Source organism: Marmota marmota, unplaced genomic scaffold, assembly GCF_001458135.2.
Source record: "Marmota marmota marmota unplaced genomic scaffold, marMar, whole genome shotgun sequence".
Lineage (NCBI taxonomy): Eukaryota > Metazoa > Chordata > Mammalia > Rodentia > Sciuridae > Marmota > Marmota marmota.
Genome location: NW_025999982.1, coordinates 6,574,982 through 6,594,238, shown reverse-complemented (window position 1 = coordinate 6,594,238; position 19,257 = coordinate 6,574,982). Strand labels below are relative to the sequence as shown.

Genomic DNA, 19,257 nt, shown 5'->3' with positions numbered 1-19,257 from the left:
GAGTAGTGTTTGTTTTATGTGGTTAGGTGCTCTGACATTTGGGGCATAGTTATTTACTATTGTTATATTTTCTTACTGAATTATTCCCTTTAGCAGTATAATGTGGCTTTCTTTATCTCTTTCCTTCTCCCATTGAGCCACCATGCTCCTTGCCTGCCACTTTGCATTCCTTTTATTAATTTTCTTCCTATTCTGGCATCCAGTTTGGTTTTTGCTTGGTTGCTAGCTCTCTGAGATGCCTACAGCTGTTTTTTCTACAGCCTTCCTACCTCAATATGCCGCTGCAAACTGTTGTTTTAATTCAGTCTTGGAGATCTGCTATAATATTGTGGATTCCTCTAATTTGCCATTTCTTCCTCCAGATAAAGATTTATGCATCTAGTATAGGTGATAAGATGCCTGAATGTTTGAGAAGAAATCTCAATATTTCACATTGCATAATAATAAAAAAAAAACCCATACATCATAGTGGAAGTTCAGAGCCAGTCCCAGTGGCATTATCTACCTCTCTGTAAAGCATGTGTCTTTCTTAATGGTGTCTCAGGTTTCTTCTCTCAATAAATATTTAAAATGAATGAACACAAAAAACTAATTTCAGTTACAAATTATTCTTTGATGATGTACCTTGGAGTTTTGTTTTGTTTTCTTCCCTCTATATAGGTGATAAAGCTGACTCTTAAGCTTCTTGTGTACCAATTTTGAAATTTCTACAATTGCAGTATTCATAAAGTAAATGAAATACTTTTCACATAATAATTCTTTAACTATTGCTACGTAATTTAAAGCTTTCTAAAATTAATGGCTTAAGTGGATAATGATTTTATATTTAATACAGTTTTGTGGATCAGGAATTTGAATAGGGCCCAGCTGGGTTGGTGTGTGTCTGTACCACATGATGTCTGCTGAAGGTAGAACATCCTCACGTATCTATGCCCTTGACTAGAGGGGCTCTGATGACAGTGAGCAGGTTGTAATGACTTGACTGGGATCATATGTCTGGGGACTTGGTTTTCATTTCACCCAGGGTTCTTTGGTTCTTCGGTTCTTCCTTGGGCAGTATCAAGGCCTCTCATTTTCCATCTGACTTCTCCACATGATCAAGGTAACTCAGGATTCTCAATGGGCAAAAGCAGAAGCTGCCCAACTTTCTCAAGGCACAGTCCTGGAACCTCACTTCTGTGATCCCAGGACCATCCAAGATTCAGGGAGAATGGAAATGGAATCCACTTCTCAGTAGGCAGATGGTATGTTTGTATAGGGAAGGGAAGAGAATTGAAAGCAGCCATTTTGGGGACTATCTATCCCAATAATAATGTATTTGTATGAACTTTTCGAAATTTCCATTCCTCCACATAAATTTTGATTCTCATGTTATATTCTGGTTTTATAGCTTAATTATCCTGATTTTATATCCAAGCTAAAACAAATTAAAAGGCAATGTGGCAGAGTTATAAAATGTAACTTAAAAAACTATCTTCTAAATCTATGCCATTACAGGTGTGAAAATAGTCTCATAGAAGTTAAAATGTTTGTCAAAGGTCACATGTATAAGTAATGGCAGAATAACTTATAAAACTGAAGAAGTAAGTCAATACAGTTTCACTTTTTAGACTTTAAAAATATTTTTCCAGGGGCTGGGGCTGTAGCTCAGTGGTAGAGTGCTTGCCTCACACACGTGAGGCACTAGGTTTAATCCTTAGCACCACATAAGAATAAAATTAAATAAACATAAAAAAATTTTAAAAAGTTGAAAAAATATTTTTTCCAATTCGAATGCTTATCAAAACAATTTGTGGCTTAAAAATTAACTTTATTCATGTGTGGTTTCAAAAAATATGCATTTAAGAAAGTTCATGTGTAAAAGCAGGTAGACCCCAACTACCAGGTTGTAAATAAGCTAGCCCAACTTTTTCCATTTAAGCCACGAATTGATAACTTTGTTAGCATCATTTACCCCTTTGTAAATAATACAATACATCAATGCCGCAGTCTGGCTGGGCACAATCAGGAGCCACTTGTCAAAAGAAACTAACTTTATTTTTAGAACCACTCACACCAAACAAAACAGCCTCTCAGGAAAAATCCTCAGAGCCTCAACTGCCACCACCGGCTTTCCACAAGCCTCTCCCCACCACAATCCCACAATCCTCCTGCTCTTGAGGCCAATTGGCTGGGTCATGTGGGCGGAGCCAAAAAAGTCCCCCAATGAGCAGCTCTGTGGTCTGAAAGGGCAGGGAAACAGCCCAATGAGCATCACCACAGAGGAGCCAATCAGCTAGATGTTGCTGGGGCCGGTGTGAGCCAATCATCAGCCGGGAGCTGGAAGTTTGCTGGCAGCTGGAAGTTTGCTGGGGCCCCTTCGGCTGTGGCTCTCAACAACCTTTGTAAATAATATTCATAATAGAATTATATCCTAAATGAATTTCTCGGTGGATATTTTGTGAACTTGTGGTCTAAGGGATGTAAACTATAATAGCCACCTTTGCATTACTATAATTATCTGAAGCAGGCTCACTATAAAGGAGAGAGGTTTGTTTAGCTCACAGTTTTAGAGGTTCAAGGGTATAGCACTGGCTTTGGCTGAGGACCTCATGCCAACGTTGTTGAGAATGCATGTTGACAAAAGAAATCACATCTTGAAACAGGGAAGCCAGAGAGCTGCTAGGTGATTCCAGGCTTGTTCTTTTTATAGCAGTCCTCTAGAGAGAACTGTCTATTGGTCTCTTCAGAACTACTTTAGTCCTGTCCCAGGGCAATGCCCTCAGTGACCCAAGGACTTCCCACTAGGCCCCACCTCTTAAAGGTTACATATCACTCCCACCACCATCATCCTCAGGACCAACCCTCCAACACATGGGCCCCCGGGGAAAAACAACATCCAAACCATAGTGTGTACCTACAACAACTGTTTAAATCAGTGGCTCTTCTCCAGCCTGCTCATTAGAATCACTTCAGAGTGATGATTCCAATGCCTGGGCTCCATTCCAGACTCATTCAATAAGAATCTCTCAGGGATGGGACTCGAGCATTTTTCCCCCCTCTTTTTAAGTTCCCCATATAGTTGCTATGTGTGGCAACTCACTGAGAATCACTGGTCTAATTAAAATTATTTCTATTTGCTAATAAAAATTCTGTTTATTCCACACTAAGTGGCTATTTTTCCATACCCAGCAATATTCTCTTTATGTCTCCACTTGAAAAAACATAATTAAAATGTAAATTTAGCAAATGAAATTATATGTATTGAGAAGTGAAGAGCTGGAGAAACCTATTAAGATAGATATTTACATATGTACTATTAATGTTTATGATATATCAGTTGAAGAATTATAAATTTCCCTTTTGAGCTAGTTAACCAAAAATCAATCATTGTTTGGCAAGAGTTATTCTGTCAATAATTTGAGTCTTGGCCATGACCTAGACAAAATGTTAAGAGATTCATACCAGAGTGTGTTCACTAGGACTATGCATTGCATCCTTTCACCCAGACCGTGTTTGTACCTTCATCGGAATAATGGATAGTAATGTGAGCAGTCCTGGTAACAAGAATAGGATTCTGGAGTGAGTTTCTAGTAGCTTTCAGAATTTCCTAGCTAACATAAGAAATGAACATGTTATTTTGAACATCAGTTGGGTAACCCAGCAGAAAAAATGAAAAAAAACCTCATCTGATCCTTTGTCTAGAGCATAGTCAGTTCTTGATCACACATTAGGGAGGGAGGGATTGGCAAAATGGCCTGTTGACCAAATCCAGGTCTTTTTTTTTTTTTTTTTNCACAAGTTGCTGACGGCTGGCTTTGAACTTTCGATCCTCCTTGCCTTAGCCTCCTAAACCACTTGGGATTACATGTGTGTGCCGCAGTGCCCTAGCTTTCTAAGGTTTTTTTTTTTTTTTTTTTTAAATTTTAGTTGTAGGTGGACACAATACCTTTATTTTATTTTTATGTGGTGCTGATGATCGAACCCAGTGCCTTCCACAAGTGGGGCGAGCACTTTATCACTGAGCTATGACCCCAGCTCTCCAGTTCTTTTTTTTTCTAATAAATAGTTTTACTGAAACAGCCTTGTTCTGTGAGGCTATTTGTTGTCTATGGCTGCATTTAGGCTCCCGTGGCAGAGTCGTATGGTTGTGACAAAGGCTGTATAGTGAACAAAACCTAAAATACTTTCTATCTGATCCTTTGCAGAAAGTTTGCCCTCCTTCTTATTGGGCCGTTGTCTTACACATTAGACTACGGTAGCACACATTACCTGCTATGCTCCTAAACAGAGTCTTTGAAGCTGAATTTGGTCCTTCATACACAAGTGACTTAGAGACATTTCAGTTTTGAGGCTGCACTGGAAGGAGAGGGATTTTTCCTGGCAATAACAGGAGGATGCTGCTAGTCCTCTGATGTTCCTACCTATTATAAGGAGACCAGGAGCTCTCTCACTTACCTGAGTGGATGTCTCTTTGCTAGCTGGTCCTTCCCTGTTCTCCTGCATCACAGTCCTTGCTGTTGATTCCTTTGTTGGGGGCAGGCGTGTGATAGTAGGTAGCTTCAGGAACTTGGTCTGTGAAGCTCTTCATTGTAGTTGTAGGACAGAAAGGCTGTTTTTACCTTGCAAATAATGGATCTGGATATGGAAGTTTTAAAGCCTTGATTCTGGTCCAAGTAGAGAGTTCATGAAGGTATAGATGGCCACTGGGGAAAACATATCCGGCTCAATTCCCCTAGTGTCTGGTGCAACAGAGGAGTAGCTGAGTCACCTCTGGGCAACCAGATCTCTCTCCACTGGGGGCACTGAATGCTAGTAAAGTCTCCATATAATAATGGAAGAGAAGTACCTGCAAATACATTAGGGGCTTAAAATATAAGTATTTTTAGCTTTCTAAAATCATAAATCCCCTTTCTAACATGTAAAACTATTCATCAACCTATAACCTTTGATTTTCAGTTACTTTGTAGAAAGACATTGCGTATAAAAGCAAGGAAGTGCCTATAAGTGAAATAAAATGTAGTGAGGTTCTGGTAAACACTAGTAACCTAATCATCAGAGCTACAAGATTGAGATGGAAATTAGTCTTTATTTTTTATTTTTTTTAGTTGTAGATGGACACAATACCTTTATTTTATTTATTTACTTTTATGTGGTGCTGGGGATTGAACCCAGGGCCTCACATCTGCAAAGCAAGAGCTCTACCACTGAGCCACAACCCCAGCCCGGAAATTATAGTCTTGAGAAAAATTCTGGAGTTCTTCTTTTTTGGGAGGGGCTTGGATGCTACTGTAGACTTTCATTAATGTCAAGTTATTTTTGTGATTCCAGAAGATTACTTTTTGGAGAGTATTTAAGATGGTTTTACACCAAAGTATCTTCTGTGAAATCTGATAATTTTATTTATTCTGTTTGTTAATTGAGGCCTAGATCTATGCCTGGGTGTATCTGGGTATAGTTATGCTAAACCATACAAATAAATGTATGTAAAATAATGTTGATTTTTTTTTTCTTTTTCCTGCGGGTACAATAAGGAATGTGGGACCTGTACTTGGCTCAGTTTTCTAGAATGTGATGGTTTTAATTGCCTGAATGTTTGAAGATCCTGGCATTTTGCTTTTCCACTGTGACAAGGCCTGAAAGTAGGTTGAGTGTTTCTCAGAATAAATCAGTTAATAAAGCAACCATTGATGAGTGCTCTCTCATGTTAATTTTTTGAGCACTTTGAACTTTTGCTTAGTTGTGTTATCAGGTGGCTTTCTGAGTGCACTGTCTTCCATGCTAACTCTTACCCCTTCTTTGTGTGCTAGATCAGTGACTACCGTCTGTTCTACAAGATGAGTAACAGCCACCCTCTTCGCCCCTTTACTGCAGTGGGGGAAATTGATCATGTGCACATTTTGTCTGAGCACATCGGTGCCTTGTTGATTGGGGAAGAATATGGTGATGTCACATTTGTCGTGGAAAAGAAACGTTTTCCTGCCCACAGGGTAATTTTAGCAGCCAGATGCCAATATTTTCGGTAAGTGTGTAATGTTTTTTTGAAAATTTAAGTTGTGTGTAGAAAACACTGGTATTTTCTACTCTGAAAAATATGCACCTAAGCAAACTAGCAAATTGTAGCAAACTTTTAATTCAGCCTCTCTAAGAATTTCATCTTGGTAGACTTTTTAAAATTATTATTAGTTTTTAGAATCACCTTTTCCTTTAGGAACCATCTTAGAGTTAAGGAGTTTGAAGGCTTCCCAGGCCAGACAGTACCCACTGACTATTTTTTAAGATCTGAAGAATATTTCTTAGACTGAGTCTTTTTCCCCCACTACATGGGATGACATTTATTGTATTCAAATATGTACATGCATTTTTGCTTTAACATTTGTGACCAATAGTGTATAAGAACAATGCTAGTGGCCTTAGCTTCTCTACTGGGACCTGCACACAGCAGGAGTTAGGTGTTTATATAATTTTTATTTGATTTTCAAATTAATAGAATTATAAAATAATTTAGTGAACCTGAATAATATTCATGCAAAATACAAAAGGATATAGATGATTTCATTGTAGTCTGTATTTCTGCAATTTTATATTCAAAACAGTAAATGAACTTTTTTTTTTAAACAGAATTCCTTTAATTTTGGATTGTATGCCTTTCACATCACTGATTGGCAGATAGACTTCTTGTAATTTAGGTAATACTCAGCTTCCAACCTGCTAATGAACATGTATGCCTCTTGGATTCGGGCTGCTGAGGCCTAGGACCTGTAGGTAACTTGAGAGATCTGTAAGATGAGTAAACTTTTAAACTCAGTTAAAAGAAACAAATAGGGATGGAGACTAAGTTTCATAGTTATATTAGAACTAAGACTAAACAAAATATATACTTAATTAATGTAAAAATCCCACATAAATACAGCTATTGTTTATTATGAGATCCTTTATTTTCAGATTATACTGATCTCTTAATTACCCTTCATTTTACTTATATTAGTTATAAGGGAATTGTCTCTGAATTATTGACTGAGTGATAATGTATCTCTGATAATGGACCTTATTTATTTACAAATAACAAATGGTCCATAGAATTATAGATTTTTCCTAAGAAGCTGATCTAAAAATGGAGAGAGGCCCATGCCTCTAAAATTTTAGTTGCCTTCTAGCGAAAATGGCACATTAGCTTTTATAAGGTCTGTCTTGACTCTTTCCTGAGGTACAGGAGGTGAGTAAGGAAGGTTCCATATTTACTGTGAAAAGTTCCCTTTTATACAGTTAACTTGTCCTTTACTGGGAATTGACAGACTCTTGTGACAGCAATTGTGAAGGTGCTTAGGCCTCTCCCAACTGCTGAGGGTTAACTGTTTTGCATAAGACAAACTAAGATGGCAAAACAGCAACACCCAGATTCACACATGTTGTAATAAAGTGTGTCTCTTGGAAATATGTGTTCTAGCTAGAACTGCTAGAGTCCCTTATGAACATTTTCAACACTTCCATCTTGTTCAAATAAAATACTACTATAGATGAAATCAGGAGCTTAGAAAAGACGGGAGGAGTTTTGTTACAGATTCCTGTTAACATTCTCCTTTTCAGTTTCCTTGATACCTTAGCCAACTCATCTGACCTTGACCAGGTCATTATTTGTTATCAGCCTCTGACCTCTGCACATTTTTCCTTTTGTGTATCTTTAAGTTTTCTTACTTTTGGTCCACTTACTACTATTAAAGTGTTTTTTTTTTTTTTAATTTTTTTTGTAGTTGTAGATGGACAGAATGCCTTTACTTTATTTGTTTATTTTTATATGATGCTGAGGATCGAAACCAGTGCCTCATGCATACTAGGCCAGCGCTCTACCACTGAGCTATAGCCCCAGTCCCTATTAAAGTGTTTTTTAAGAGTCTCCTCCTGCCGGGCATCATGGCACACACCTATAATCCCAGCAGCTAGGGAGGCTGAGGCAGAAGGATCTCAAGTTTAAAGCCAGCCTCAGCAATTTTGCAAGGACCTGAGCAACTTAGGGAGACCCTGTCTCTAAATAAAATATAAAAAAAAGGTCTGGGAGTGTGGCTCAGTGGTTAAGTGTCTCTGGGTTCAATCCCCAGTGGGGGGAGAAAAAAAGGTCTACTCTTCATTAAGTCAGAATTTTTCAGCTTTATGTTTAATATTTTTGAATATGTATACCTTGCAGTTTACAGTATTCAAAAATAATTGGAACTAACTGTGGGTATCTTTGGGGTTATCAGTATATTCTTAAACTCAAATACTTTTTAGAAATTGGGAGGTCATATTGAGTGAATGCAGTGTACTTCCCTCACTTTTTCTTAATGTCTCTCTGAATATCGAACCTTTGTAATATTTGATGACTCATTGGCTAAACTCAGAGCTGTTACCAAGACTTTCTTGGGTAGATTCTCATTGAAAACTATTCTTGTGCAAAATAAACCAAACTATCAGCAGTCAGGAGAGGCCTAACCGCTGTCACAAAAGCCTATCAATTCCCAGGTAAGGACAACCTAACTATACAAGAGTAACTTTTCACAGTAAGCATGGAACCTTCCTTACTTGTCCGCTATATCTTGGGAGAGAACCAAGATAGATCTTTCCAAGACAGTACTTATCAGTCTCCATTGGTCTTTGTAATGGCTGCATAGAATGTTATGTCATCATTTTTCAGCCATATTCAACCATGTTCCTATTGAGGTTTCCCCATTGTTTCAGTATATATTCTTTTGTATTTACCTTTACTGTGTTATTTCTCTATAGTTGAGTCTTGAGAGAGAGATTACTGACTTGAATGGTATACACATTTCAGATTTCAATTACTAAATTACTTTCTGAAAATGGAGGCCCATTTTTATATACTCTCAAAGCAGTGCAGGAAAGAACCTTCTTATTGCTTTCGAAGCTCTGGATATTAACCAGCTTTCTAATTTCTACCAGTCTGACAGGGGAGAATCACATCTGATTGTTGTTTTTAATTTGATCTGGTTACATCTTTTCGTATAGAGATTTAGTTTTTAAACTGCCTATTGATTTTTAGCATCTTTATATTGATTTCATTGTTCTTCTTAAAGGATGACTTCCAATTTCCTATTTAATCTTAAGCTCTCAGGATAACTCATTAGTTCAGTTGTTTATGAAATTAATTCAAATGGCTTTTAAATTCTTCTTGCTTTAACAAATCATTTAAAATATTACTTTTCATTTTTTCACCTGGATCTTTGTGCCATTAAACAAATGTATGTTTGTATAACACTGATAACTATTATTTCACATATTTTGTAGCAAATCTTACTGAGGCTTTCTTCCTGTGTTTCTTCTCTGATGTGTAGAGCGTTGCTGTATGGTGGAATGCGGGAGTCTCAGCCTGAAGCAGAAATCCCTCTTCAAGACACCACTGCAGAAGCATTCACAATGCTACTCAAATACATCTACACTGGGAGGGCGACACTGACAGATGAGAAGGAGGAGGTGCTGCTGGACTTTTTGAGCCTGGCTCATAAATATGGATTTCCAGAGCTGGAGGATTCTACCTCTGAGTATCTCTGCACCATACTTAACATTCAGAATGTCTGTATGACTTTTGATGTCGCCAGTCTCTACTCACTTCCCAAGTTAACTTGTATGTGCTGCATGTTCATGGACAGAAATGCTCAGGAGGTGCTCTCAAGTGAAGGTTTCCTCTCCCTTTCCAAGGTGTGTTGTTGTTTGCAAGTAGTTTGTAGGCATGCATTGTTTTATTTATATGGGTACAGTGGCAATACAATAATGAACTAAAAACAAAAAATATAGAACCTCTTTGATACCAATGATATCTGTCTAGCCACTTGCCTCTGCTTGCTGGGACTGTAGATCAGAGAAGAAGAGAAGCTAATTGATTCTGTTTTCTTTTAAGAGTCTTCTAGCAAGTTTTATGTGCAAAAGAGACTGTGCTGTTGGGTGATTATTTTCAGGATGATGACAGCCAAATAGGGTCCTTTGTGGTACTGCATACTACTTCTTGGTTTTGTATTTCTCTGACGGAGAGTGCAACTAATCATTCTTTTAAAAAAAAAAAAAAAATATATATATATATATATATATATATATATATACACATACATATATATATATTTTAGTTGTAGTTGGACACAATACTTTTATTTTATTTATTTATTTTTATGTGATGCTGAAGATCGAACCCAGGGCCTCACATGTGCTGGGCAAGCACTCCACAGTTGAGCCATGACCATAGCCCTTAATCATTTTTTTAGCAAGAGGGAAAATTGATGTATTTAAAACACTGCTTTTTTTTTTTTGGCTGGCTCAAAATTCACTATCATAGGTAGAGTAAAACTATTTTGCTCAAGTCTTTCTCTGAACCCTCGGTAATGGTTGTCTCTCCTAGGACTTAAATATCTCTAATGAAAAAAAAAAAAAAACCTTCAAAAAGCTGCATATCTTGGTTTGAGTGTAAACTATGATTTTTATAATCTTACTTAATTTTAAAGGCAGGGATGTTTGAGGGTTACACCGGTGTTGGTAGAGATTAGTTTGGAGATCCAAGAATCAAAATATGGTAGTGCAGTGATACTAAGATTAAAAGATTTTAATTTTCAAATGCCAGATGTATCTTATTGATTTACAAGTGTATGTTCTCCTAAAGAACTTGTTATGTTTTGAGAGCTCTTCACTTGGTCACTTTTCTTCCTGCTATTTTAAAAAAGACAGGTACAGATGTATTGGAGAGACCATCTAGTAGTACAAGGTACCTGGGCAGGAAGGAAAGGTGCTACCATCCTTTCTTATTATTAAGGCAGCCATAATAAGCAAGTGGCATAAGGAAAGATGAAGGTCAGAAGGAATTATCTAAATATAAGTGATATCTGCAGTTCTGTAAAGCCTAGGCTGATTGATTGTACACATGGTTGGTCTCTATCATAACTGGATTTTTCCTTTTTTATCATTTTCAGACAGCACTTTTAAACATTGTGTTAAGAGATTCATTTGCGGCTCCTGAAAAAGATATTTTCTTAGCCTTGTTAAACTGGTGTAAGCACAACTCAAAGGAGAATCATGTGGAAATCATGCAGGCTGTGCGTTTACCTTTGATGAGCCTCACTGAACTTCTCAATGTTGTGAGGCCCTCGGGACTGTTGTCTCCGGACGCCATTCTGGATGCTATTAAAGTACGGTCGGAGAGCCGGGATATGGACCTCAATTATAGAGGCATGCTCAGTAAGTACCTGGTTATCCTAAATTCACCAGAAGTTTTATTTGCATCTTTTGCCATTTGTAGCTACTCACTACAAAACCATAGTGCAGGTATAAATGGTATATGTAGGGCTAAACATCTCTAGTTCCTATGGAATATCTTTCCTGTTATTATCTATGAATTCTTCCTGAGATTTATTAGACCCCCACATGAATATTTCTAGTTATTCCTGGACAAATTTCATCTATTCCCCAGAATATTAGAAATCATTTTTCTGAAAAGCTGCTTTGCATCCTAAGACCTTTCTTCACTTCCACCATCAGAGAAGTACTTAGTACATGCTGTGTATATATTTTGGTATTACAGTTATGGAGATTCTAAATAACAGCCCTGATATTTAACATTGATATGGCATTTTCAATACTTATGTGGTAAATTTTTTTATTAGTGAAAATAATAGTAATTAACACTTATCAAATGCTTACTGTGCAGTGAGAACAGGTCCTTCCAACCTGACCATTTAGATTTCATAGCTCTTTGTGAGGTAGTTCTTATGTTTAACTAATTTTACAAATGAGGAAGCACAGAGACATTAGTAACTTGCCCAAGGTCACACAGAAAAACAAGGAGCGAAGAATCAAACCTATGTAGTTTGACTTCAGAGTCTGTGTAAGTAACCACTAAATTATGCTGCATAAGTGTAAAAAAACAGTCTCTACCTTTGATCCTTTTAATTTCATTGTGATATAAGATATAACTTGCAGGGAAACTTAAATACAGTGTCCAAGAGGGTACATGCTATGCCATTTCAGAGAGTGGCTTAGAATGAGGGAGATTTCATGGAGCTTATGAAGCTCAAGTTTGATTTGAATGGCATCAGTTTTGGGTGAATTTCAGGTGGGAATACCAGTGAGGCTAATTAGATAGAGGTTAGAGCATTTGAGGGGCCACATCTAGAAGAGCCTGATTAGAATAGAAGGCTTATGGGGCTAGAGTTGTGGCTCAGTGGGTGGTAGAACACTTGCCTAGCATATGTGAGGCACTGGGTTCTATCCTCAGCACCACATAAAAATAAGTAAATAAAATAAAAGTATTATCTATCTATAACTAAAAAATAATAAAAAAGAATAGAAGGCTTATGTTGATTAATAATAAATTATGTATAGGTCATTTCAAGCCAAATCATGGAAGTCTTTGAAACTGCTTGGAATGTCCTTGTTATGCATGGGGAGCGCAGAGGGACAGCAGCAGGTGCACAGTTGAGGTCTGGGCAGATTGATCTGTGGTGCTGTCCTTGATGATTTGGAATAGGGAGTAACTGAATTTAGGAAGACCAGTGAGGTCTTCCTAATCTTAATCTGTACACAATTGATAACAGTGTTATACCAGGTGGTGTCAGAAAAATGGAAGATAATGGAAGATAAGGGATATTATGGAAAAAATCAGATTTTAGTGATTCAAGGGATTTAAAGTTGGGTACCAAATTTAGGATAAAGTTAACATATTTTTTCAAATTGAAGAAGCCAGAAATTCTGAGGCATTATTTTATGTACCACCAAGAAAGAAAAGAATACTGCCAATTAAATCATGGCACTCTATGATATCCTAATTTCAGAATTGTTGAAATTTGAAAGACATTCCTTAGAGTTAATGAAATATAGGCTGAGCTTGGTTTTTGATTTATTGCATTTGAGGGTTTCTGGGACATTTAAGCTGTAAATTCTGTCTAATGTTAGTCATTTCTCTGAGTGATCTCTTCCTTGACCATGGTGTTAGACATGCTTGAAATACTGATTGATCTTAAACAGGTATCCTTAGCCTGGATTCATCTCCTGACTCATCAGATCTAGATTTCTTTTCACTAGGCATAGACAAAAAGTATTGATTTTTTTGAGGCCAGACAAACTTTATTTCTAATCCTGAATAAGTCATTTACCAGTTATATGATCTGGTAATAGAAGAGTTTTACTTTTGTATCTTCTACTACTGTTACAAGAATTAATTGAAATAAAGTGTACAAATAATGTGCAAAAATAATGTGTGTATAGAAAGCTCAATATAGAAAGCCATTGTTGTAGTATTGATATGTTCTTCCTCATCTCGACATCTGTGTGGGAGTTGTCCCATTGATCACATTATTTTAAACATATTTGTTTACTTGTCTTGATCCTTGAAGGCAGAGATGATCTTTGTAGATCTCATTGATCTTTGTGTCATTACCATTTAACACACTGAATAGCATATAGCAGACTCTTGGTAACTGAATTAAAAAGAAATATCTGATAGGAAGTGGAAACACATTACTGTTGTTTAGGAAGCAGTCAAAGCTGATGATAAAAAGAATTGAAACCTGGACTAGAATATAGAGAAAGAAATAAAAATCAAAGTCTGAGACATGGTGAAGACCTATGGCTAGGGGCCATAAGGTAGAGAAGGAAGGGTTGGAGAGGTGGAGAGACCACTGAGACAGAGGACTGCCACAGAGACTGAGGGGAGAGCTTTTATATGAAGGGCGTGGTTTATGGCATCTTGTGATGCTAGGAGGTCAAGGCCAGTAAGAATTGAGAGGAGGCTTTGGCTGTAAAGTTGTGAGTTGGTAAGTAGTCTGCACGGAAGCCTGGCTACACAGGGAATTAGGCCATGAATGTTTGAACAGACAGCAGATAGGATGTGTCAGCTATCTGATATGTGGGGTAAAAGGTTGTAGAGAAATACTGTGGTAGAAAACAGGTTGGGAGGGTCCAGGAAGAGGTGCTGGCTGAGGATCAGCCTTGGATGAAGTGTGGGTGGATGGAGGGTGGGGTAGTAGTTAATTTTAGACTTTGTAAATCCTTGTTGTTGTCTTCTTTCTTGTGGAAACTCCCTGCCATCCCTTCTTGTTCTAGATTTGATCTGAGCTGCTGATAGGACCTTGGAAATGGATTTGTTAAGGGGACAGGCTTAGGACATGGCTGCAGGAATGAGGCGGTACTTTGGACATTTCACATAGTTACTGGTAGCTTGGATTTGCTCAGCTGGTACAAATATGTATAAGATCTGGGTTGTAATAAACCCATGAGATTACCTGTGAAAGGCATAATCAGCCAGGAGAGGCATTCGGTTATAGAATGATGCACTTACTATGATTATTGTTCATCAATGTTCAATTCTTCTTGTTGGAGTAATTCAGAGAGGGGAGCTCCAGGAACAGATAATGTAAATGTTTGGTAATCTTTTATCTAGCTTCTAAACTTGAATAATGATTAAATAGCAAGCTGTTTTTTTTCCTGACTTTTCAAGTGTTTGAATAGTAAAATCAATAATATAAATACTAAGGAGGCATAGCATAAAGATGTTAATTATTTTCTAAGTCGTTATCCAAAATCCACGTCATCGTTGTTGATGTTGTTATTATTATTTAAATTTATTTTTTAGTCATAGGTAGATAAAATATTTATTTTTATGTGGTACTATGGATCGAATCCAGTGCCTCATGCATGGTAGGTGAGTGCTCTACCTCAGAGCCACAACCCAGCCCTAGCATTATTATTACTTTTTAAAATATTTAGTTTTTAGTTGTAGTTGGACACAATACCTTTATTTATTTTTTATGTGGTGCTAAGGATCAAACCCAGGGCCTCGCACGTGCTAGGTGAGTGCTCAACTGCTGAGCCATAACCCCAGACCCCCTAGCATTATTTTTTATCAAATTTCTTCAATTAGGAGAAAAGTTCTAAAGTTTCAGAATTGTTTCTGATGATTTGAAAAGATAGGTATACTTACTTTGGAATTATTGACAGAATTTATTTGTTTGGTTTGCTCCTCCCTGGCCCTATGTTTTGTGTCTTTAGGGACTTTTTATGAAATGGAAGGAGGTCCTACCTTGGGGACAGGAGCATGGACTCTAATGCTTTTTCTCTGAATTCATTATATTTGATTAGTACAAGGTTTAATTCTTAAAGCTGCATGTCCTGAAGCTTTTATAAAATTAAAGAGATATTTTTTCCTCCTTAAAAAAAGAAGATCCAGGGGATATTTTTAACTTACCAGTGATGACTGGTCTTTCTGGAAAGTAGTTTAGACTAGTTTTATGCATATATAATGATGAGCATTTATCTATACAGCTGGGAGAGAGAAATTAACTTTTTAATGAAATTATTTTTTTTCCTTAGGCTATTTGAAATACTTGTAACATCTCAACATTTGGTTTTATCTTGGCTATGGAGAGATTTCTGTCTTGAAAGTTAGTGCTTTTTCTATTAAGGCTGAGCTACTTTGTTTTGTATATATCAGGCTTTACACTTTGGGAAAGAGAACAGTAATTTCTTGTTTCTGCCTGTTTATAACAGGGAGCTTCATCACAAATTCTATTCTCAAGATTTTTGTATTGGGCAAAAGTCAATTTATTGGTGTGTGTGTGTTTAAATTTGTCCGTTCACCCTGTGCCTGTTTCCATAGTTCTAGTCATCAGATGGGGAGCTTTGCTACTGTGATATTCTAGTTGTTTACTTGCCTAGGCTCCTATTGGACTGAAATTCCTAAGGACTTAATTACGTCTTTTTTTTTTTTTTTTTTTGCATTTTTCCAGCACGTAGCATAATCCCTGAATATAGACTTTTAAAATAAATAAATGAATCCTTTCCTGATTTCTAAACTAGAATTTGCTTCATCATCACAGAAAGATAGTGCATATTGAACCTTTCATGCTTTTAAAGCTCTTGGACTTTTGTTGCTCTTGTATCTTCCCAGCTGTAGTTTGTTGTGATGCAGAAATCCTGTCAACTAGGGATTCGTGAATTATCTCTAATGAGCCTGTCTCTGCAGAGGTATTTAGTGTGCATAGTTGTGCTCTTGTCTCATGAGATGGTGAGCTCCAGAGGGCTGGGTCCAGGACAGCAGGCACATAGTAGGCAGCTCAGGTCTTGTTGTTTTTTTGTTGTTTAAATAAACAGAATGAAGTTCACATTTAGTTCTAGAATCTTTCTAGGTAACTATCCAAAGTTACCAAGTAAAGTCAGTGCCTAAGCTAAAATAAAAGTGCTGGACTTCTGCCTGCTGAGGCCAGTACTCTTCCTTAGATTCTCCTGCTGGGGGTCTTTTAAATTTCCATTTTGTGGTGTGTTCGAGTACTAGTATTGGTGAATGTGGAAAGGAGGCCTGTAGAGAGTGGGGATAATGGAGAAAACTAAGGTAAGACAGGAGTTGTTAAGAAAGTCATTTGTAATGCTGTGTTTGTTATGGGGAGTATCCAGGGAGGAGGATTTACACATTCTTTAGGGAAATCAGGATGGGGAGTAGAAGATGATTTAGGTGACAGAATTGGGTAAGGAGATTCCAGTGAGTAGAGAACTAAGTCTGGATCCATATAATCTATTTTGAAGCTACATGTAATAGAGAGTCCAATAAAAGATGATGAAGAACAAAAAGATATTAAACACACAGGATACTACTCCAGCACCACTCAGATTTTGGCACTATGTAGCTAGGGACAGGTCCTGCCCCATTTTTCCTTTCTAACAATTGATTTGTTTCTACTAGTATAGGGTTTCAATAATTTTTTAAATATTTATAAAATTCATTAAAATTACAAGTATAAAGAAAATCATGACTTCTCTCTACTATCTTATTTGTTCCCTACCAGCTTGTATTTTTTGAGAACTCTTTTCTCTACCAATAGAGGTTACTAAGAAAATTCATGGTTTGGATTTTTTATGATTTGAATTTTTTTCATAATCACTTTTCCTACTGAATTCATTATTTAACTGTAGATTTTTCATAAAATATTGGGAGTTATATTTTTTCCAGAAAGATACTCAGTCTAGTTACCATGAGAGAATTTCCACTTGTATAAGTGTTCTCCATTTTGAAGCAAAAGATACTGTCAGAGAATGAATCTATCAAGAATGGCTAGAAAAGTTCTCAAGTACTTTTGAAATGAACTTCAAAAAAAGAACTGTACTTGTGAAAGACATTTCATTTCTATTTAGACTTTGAGTTACAGTCATTTGAAACTCTTGTGCCTAGTATATTATTCCTAGCTTGATAAATTTTACTGCTGAAGAACCTTATGTTAAGAGAAAATCAAAGGTGGCATCAGTCTCTAAATCTGAAAGCTCGATGTTCCCCTCTTTGGCTTAAATTTATCTCCTGGTGGTGTCAGAACTAGAGGAGATGGTTCCAGTGGTCAGCAACCACAGATTTTGTGCCTCCACATTTTATTCCCAGCAAGGAGGGACAAAGTGGTTAATGACTGATATATATATATAATTTTTTTTAACCAAGTGGTTAATGATATTGAAAAGCACAAATTTGAAGCCTTGTTTGCTTGCTTATAAAGTACTTCATCTCTAGATTGGAGGGGTCAGAAGGACCCATCTTGGTCTGATTCACCAAGTCACTCCCAGTGCTGCTTTTACAGTACCTGGCATCAAATGAGTTCTCATAAATATCTTTTTCTTTTTTTTTAAACTTTTTTTAGTTGTAGGTGGACACAATACCTTTATTTATTTTTACTTGGTGCTAAGGATCGAACCCAGTGCCTCACACATACTAGGTAGGTGCTCTACCACTGAGCCACAACCCCAGCCCCTCATAAACTTCTTGACTGAAATGAAGCCTATGTACTTACACGGTACTTTAGCATATGTTGCTTGTAGTATAATTTTGTTTTTACAGCGACCCTAGGAGATGGGTTAGAAAAAGCATTATTTATTATTTTTAGATAAGAAAACACATTTATCTGGGTATGTTGACAAATACCTAGAATCTCAGTGATGGTGGAAGCCAAGACCAGCCTTAGCAACTTAGTGAGACCCTATCTCAAAAATTAAAAAGGATGGGGATGCAGCTCAGTGGTAAAGTAACCCTGGTTCAACCAAGAAAACAGATTTAGAGAGACTAAGAAGCCTCACTGAAGGACAGTGAATAATAGGGCCTGAATCTCAAATCTAGATTTTTTTTTTTCATTTTAAAATTCCACTTCTTGGGCTGGGATCATGGCTCAGTGGTAGAGCACTCGCATAGCATGTGTGAGGCACTGGGTTTGATTCTCAGCACTTCATCTACAACTACAAAAAAATATTTAAAAAAATCCCAATTCCCATTTTTATTTTTTTAAAAATCTGTATCAGATTGTTTCTTTCCTCTGGGTCTTAAGCAACCTTGGAGGGAAGTGGGGGTTAGAAAGAGAATAGGTGTGGCCATGCCATCAGAAACCTCACAGGGAGGCAGCACAGCACTGTGTTAGATGTGGGGCCCTGCAGACAGACTGCCTGGATTCTGACCTCAGCTTTGCTACTTGCTGGTTGTATGACCTTGGGCAAGCAAGTGCATCTAACTTTTCTCTGCCTCCATTTCTCATCTGCAAAATGGATGTGTTAGAAGTACTGTTTCTAAGGATTTGGTATTTGTCAAGTGCTTAGAACAGTGTGTAGCACCTAGTATACGCATTACACGAGGTTTGTTAAATGAACAGGAAGAACGTTCATGATTATTGTAAGCTAACAGACCTTAGAAAGTCATCAGTCTGTGCCACTCAGCTTCTGATGGCAAGCAGCTGAGAGTGACTGCAGTTGTGGTTGCTGAGTCTCCTCAGTCTCTGGCTAGTTGCTTAGATCTTCTCCACCCTCCACTTTTCAGCTGTATTTATTGTCCTCTTCTGGAGCCACTCTTTTTACTGGTCCCCATTCTAAATGTTTTGAAAAACCAATTTTCCAAGAAATGTGCAGTGGTGAATTACTTACCATCTTTCCCCTAACACTTTGATTATAGCTCACACTTTACCTTTCTTCAAATCACACAGCCAAGACATATGCGTGCCATGAGGATTTGGTGTTTACTTACAGTCTATAAACTTGTATAGTTGGCTTATTGTGTGTTTTTATATATATGTTTAATAATAGTAATGGCAGTTTTTGAGAGCATACTATCTGCTTTACAAGCATCACCTCATTCAATCCTTAAACAGACAGGGTAGTATTATCCTCTTAAGAAAGTGAAGTTTGAGAGGGTATCTTCCCTGAAGTGACATACGTGGTTAAAGGTGGAGCCATGTCTAAACTGTGCCTCCTCAGCCTCTTAACGTGCAGCCTCTTTTCTTTTTATGAGAGTGT

General features: G+C 37.3%; 1 protein-coding gene across 4 annotated transcripts in view; it reads left to right on the top strand.

Annotated features, from left to right (window-relative positions):
* The window catches only part of Btbd9 (BTB domain containing 9), a 403,587-nt gene that overhangs the window by 25,883 nt on the left and 358,447 nt on the right, over window positions 1-19,257 (top strand). For 2 of the 4 annotated variants that reach the window (XM_048805236.1, XM_048805235.1), the window contains exons 2-4: window positions 5,790-6,001; window positions 9,306-9,669; window positions 10,926-11,190. In XM_048805236.1, coding sequence (XP_048661193.1) covers window positions 5,817-6,001; window positions 9,306-9,669; window positions 10,926-11,190 — 814 coding nt within the window. In that variant the 5' untranslated portion in view covers window positions 5,790-5,816. Of the gene's footprint in view, window positions 1-5,513; window positions 5,622-5,789; window positions 6,002-6,600; window positions 6,669-9,305; window positions 9,670-10,925; window positions 11,191-19,257 lie in introns of those variants that run through there. The other 2 variants (XM_015487348.2, XM_048805237.1) reach the window with 2 other exon arrangements.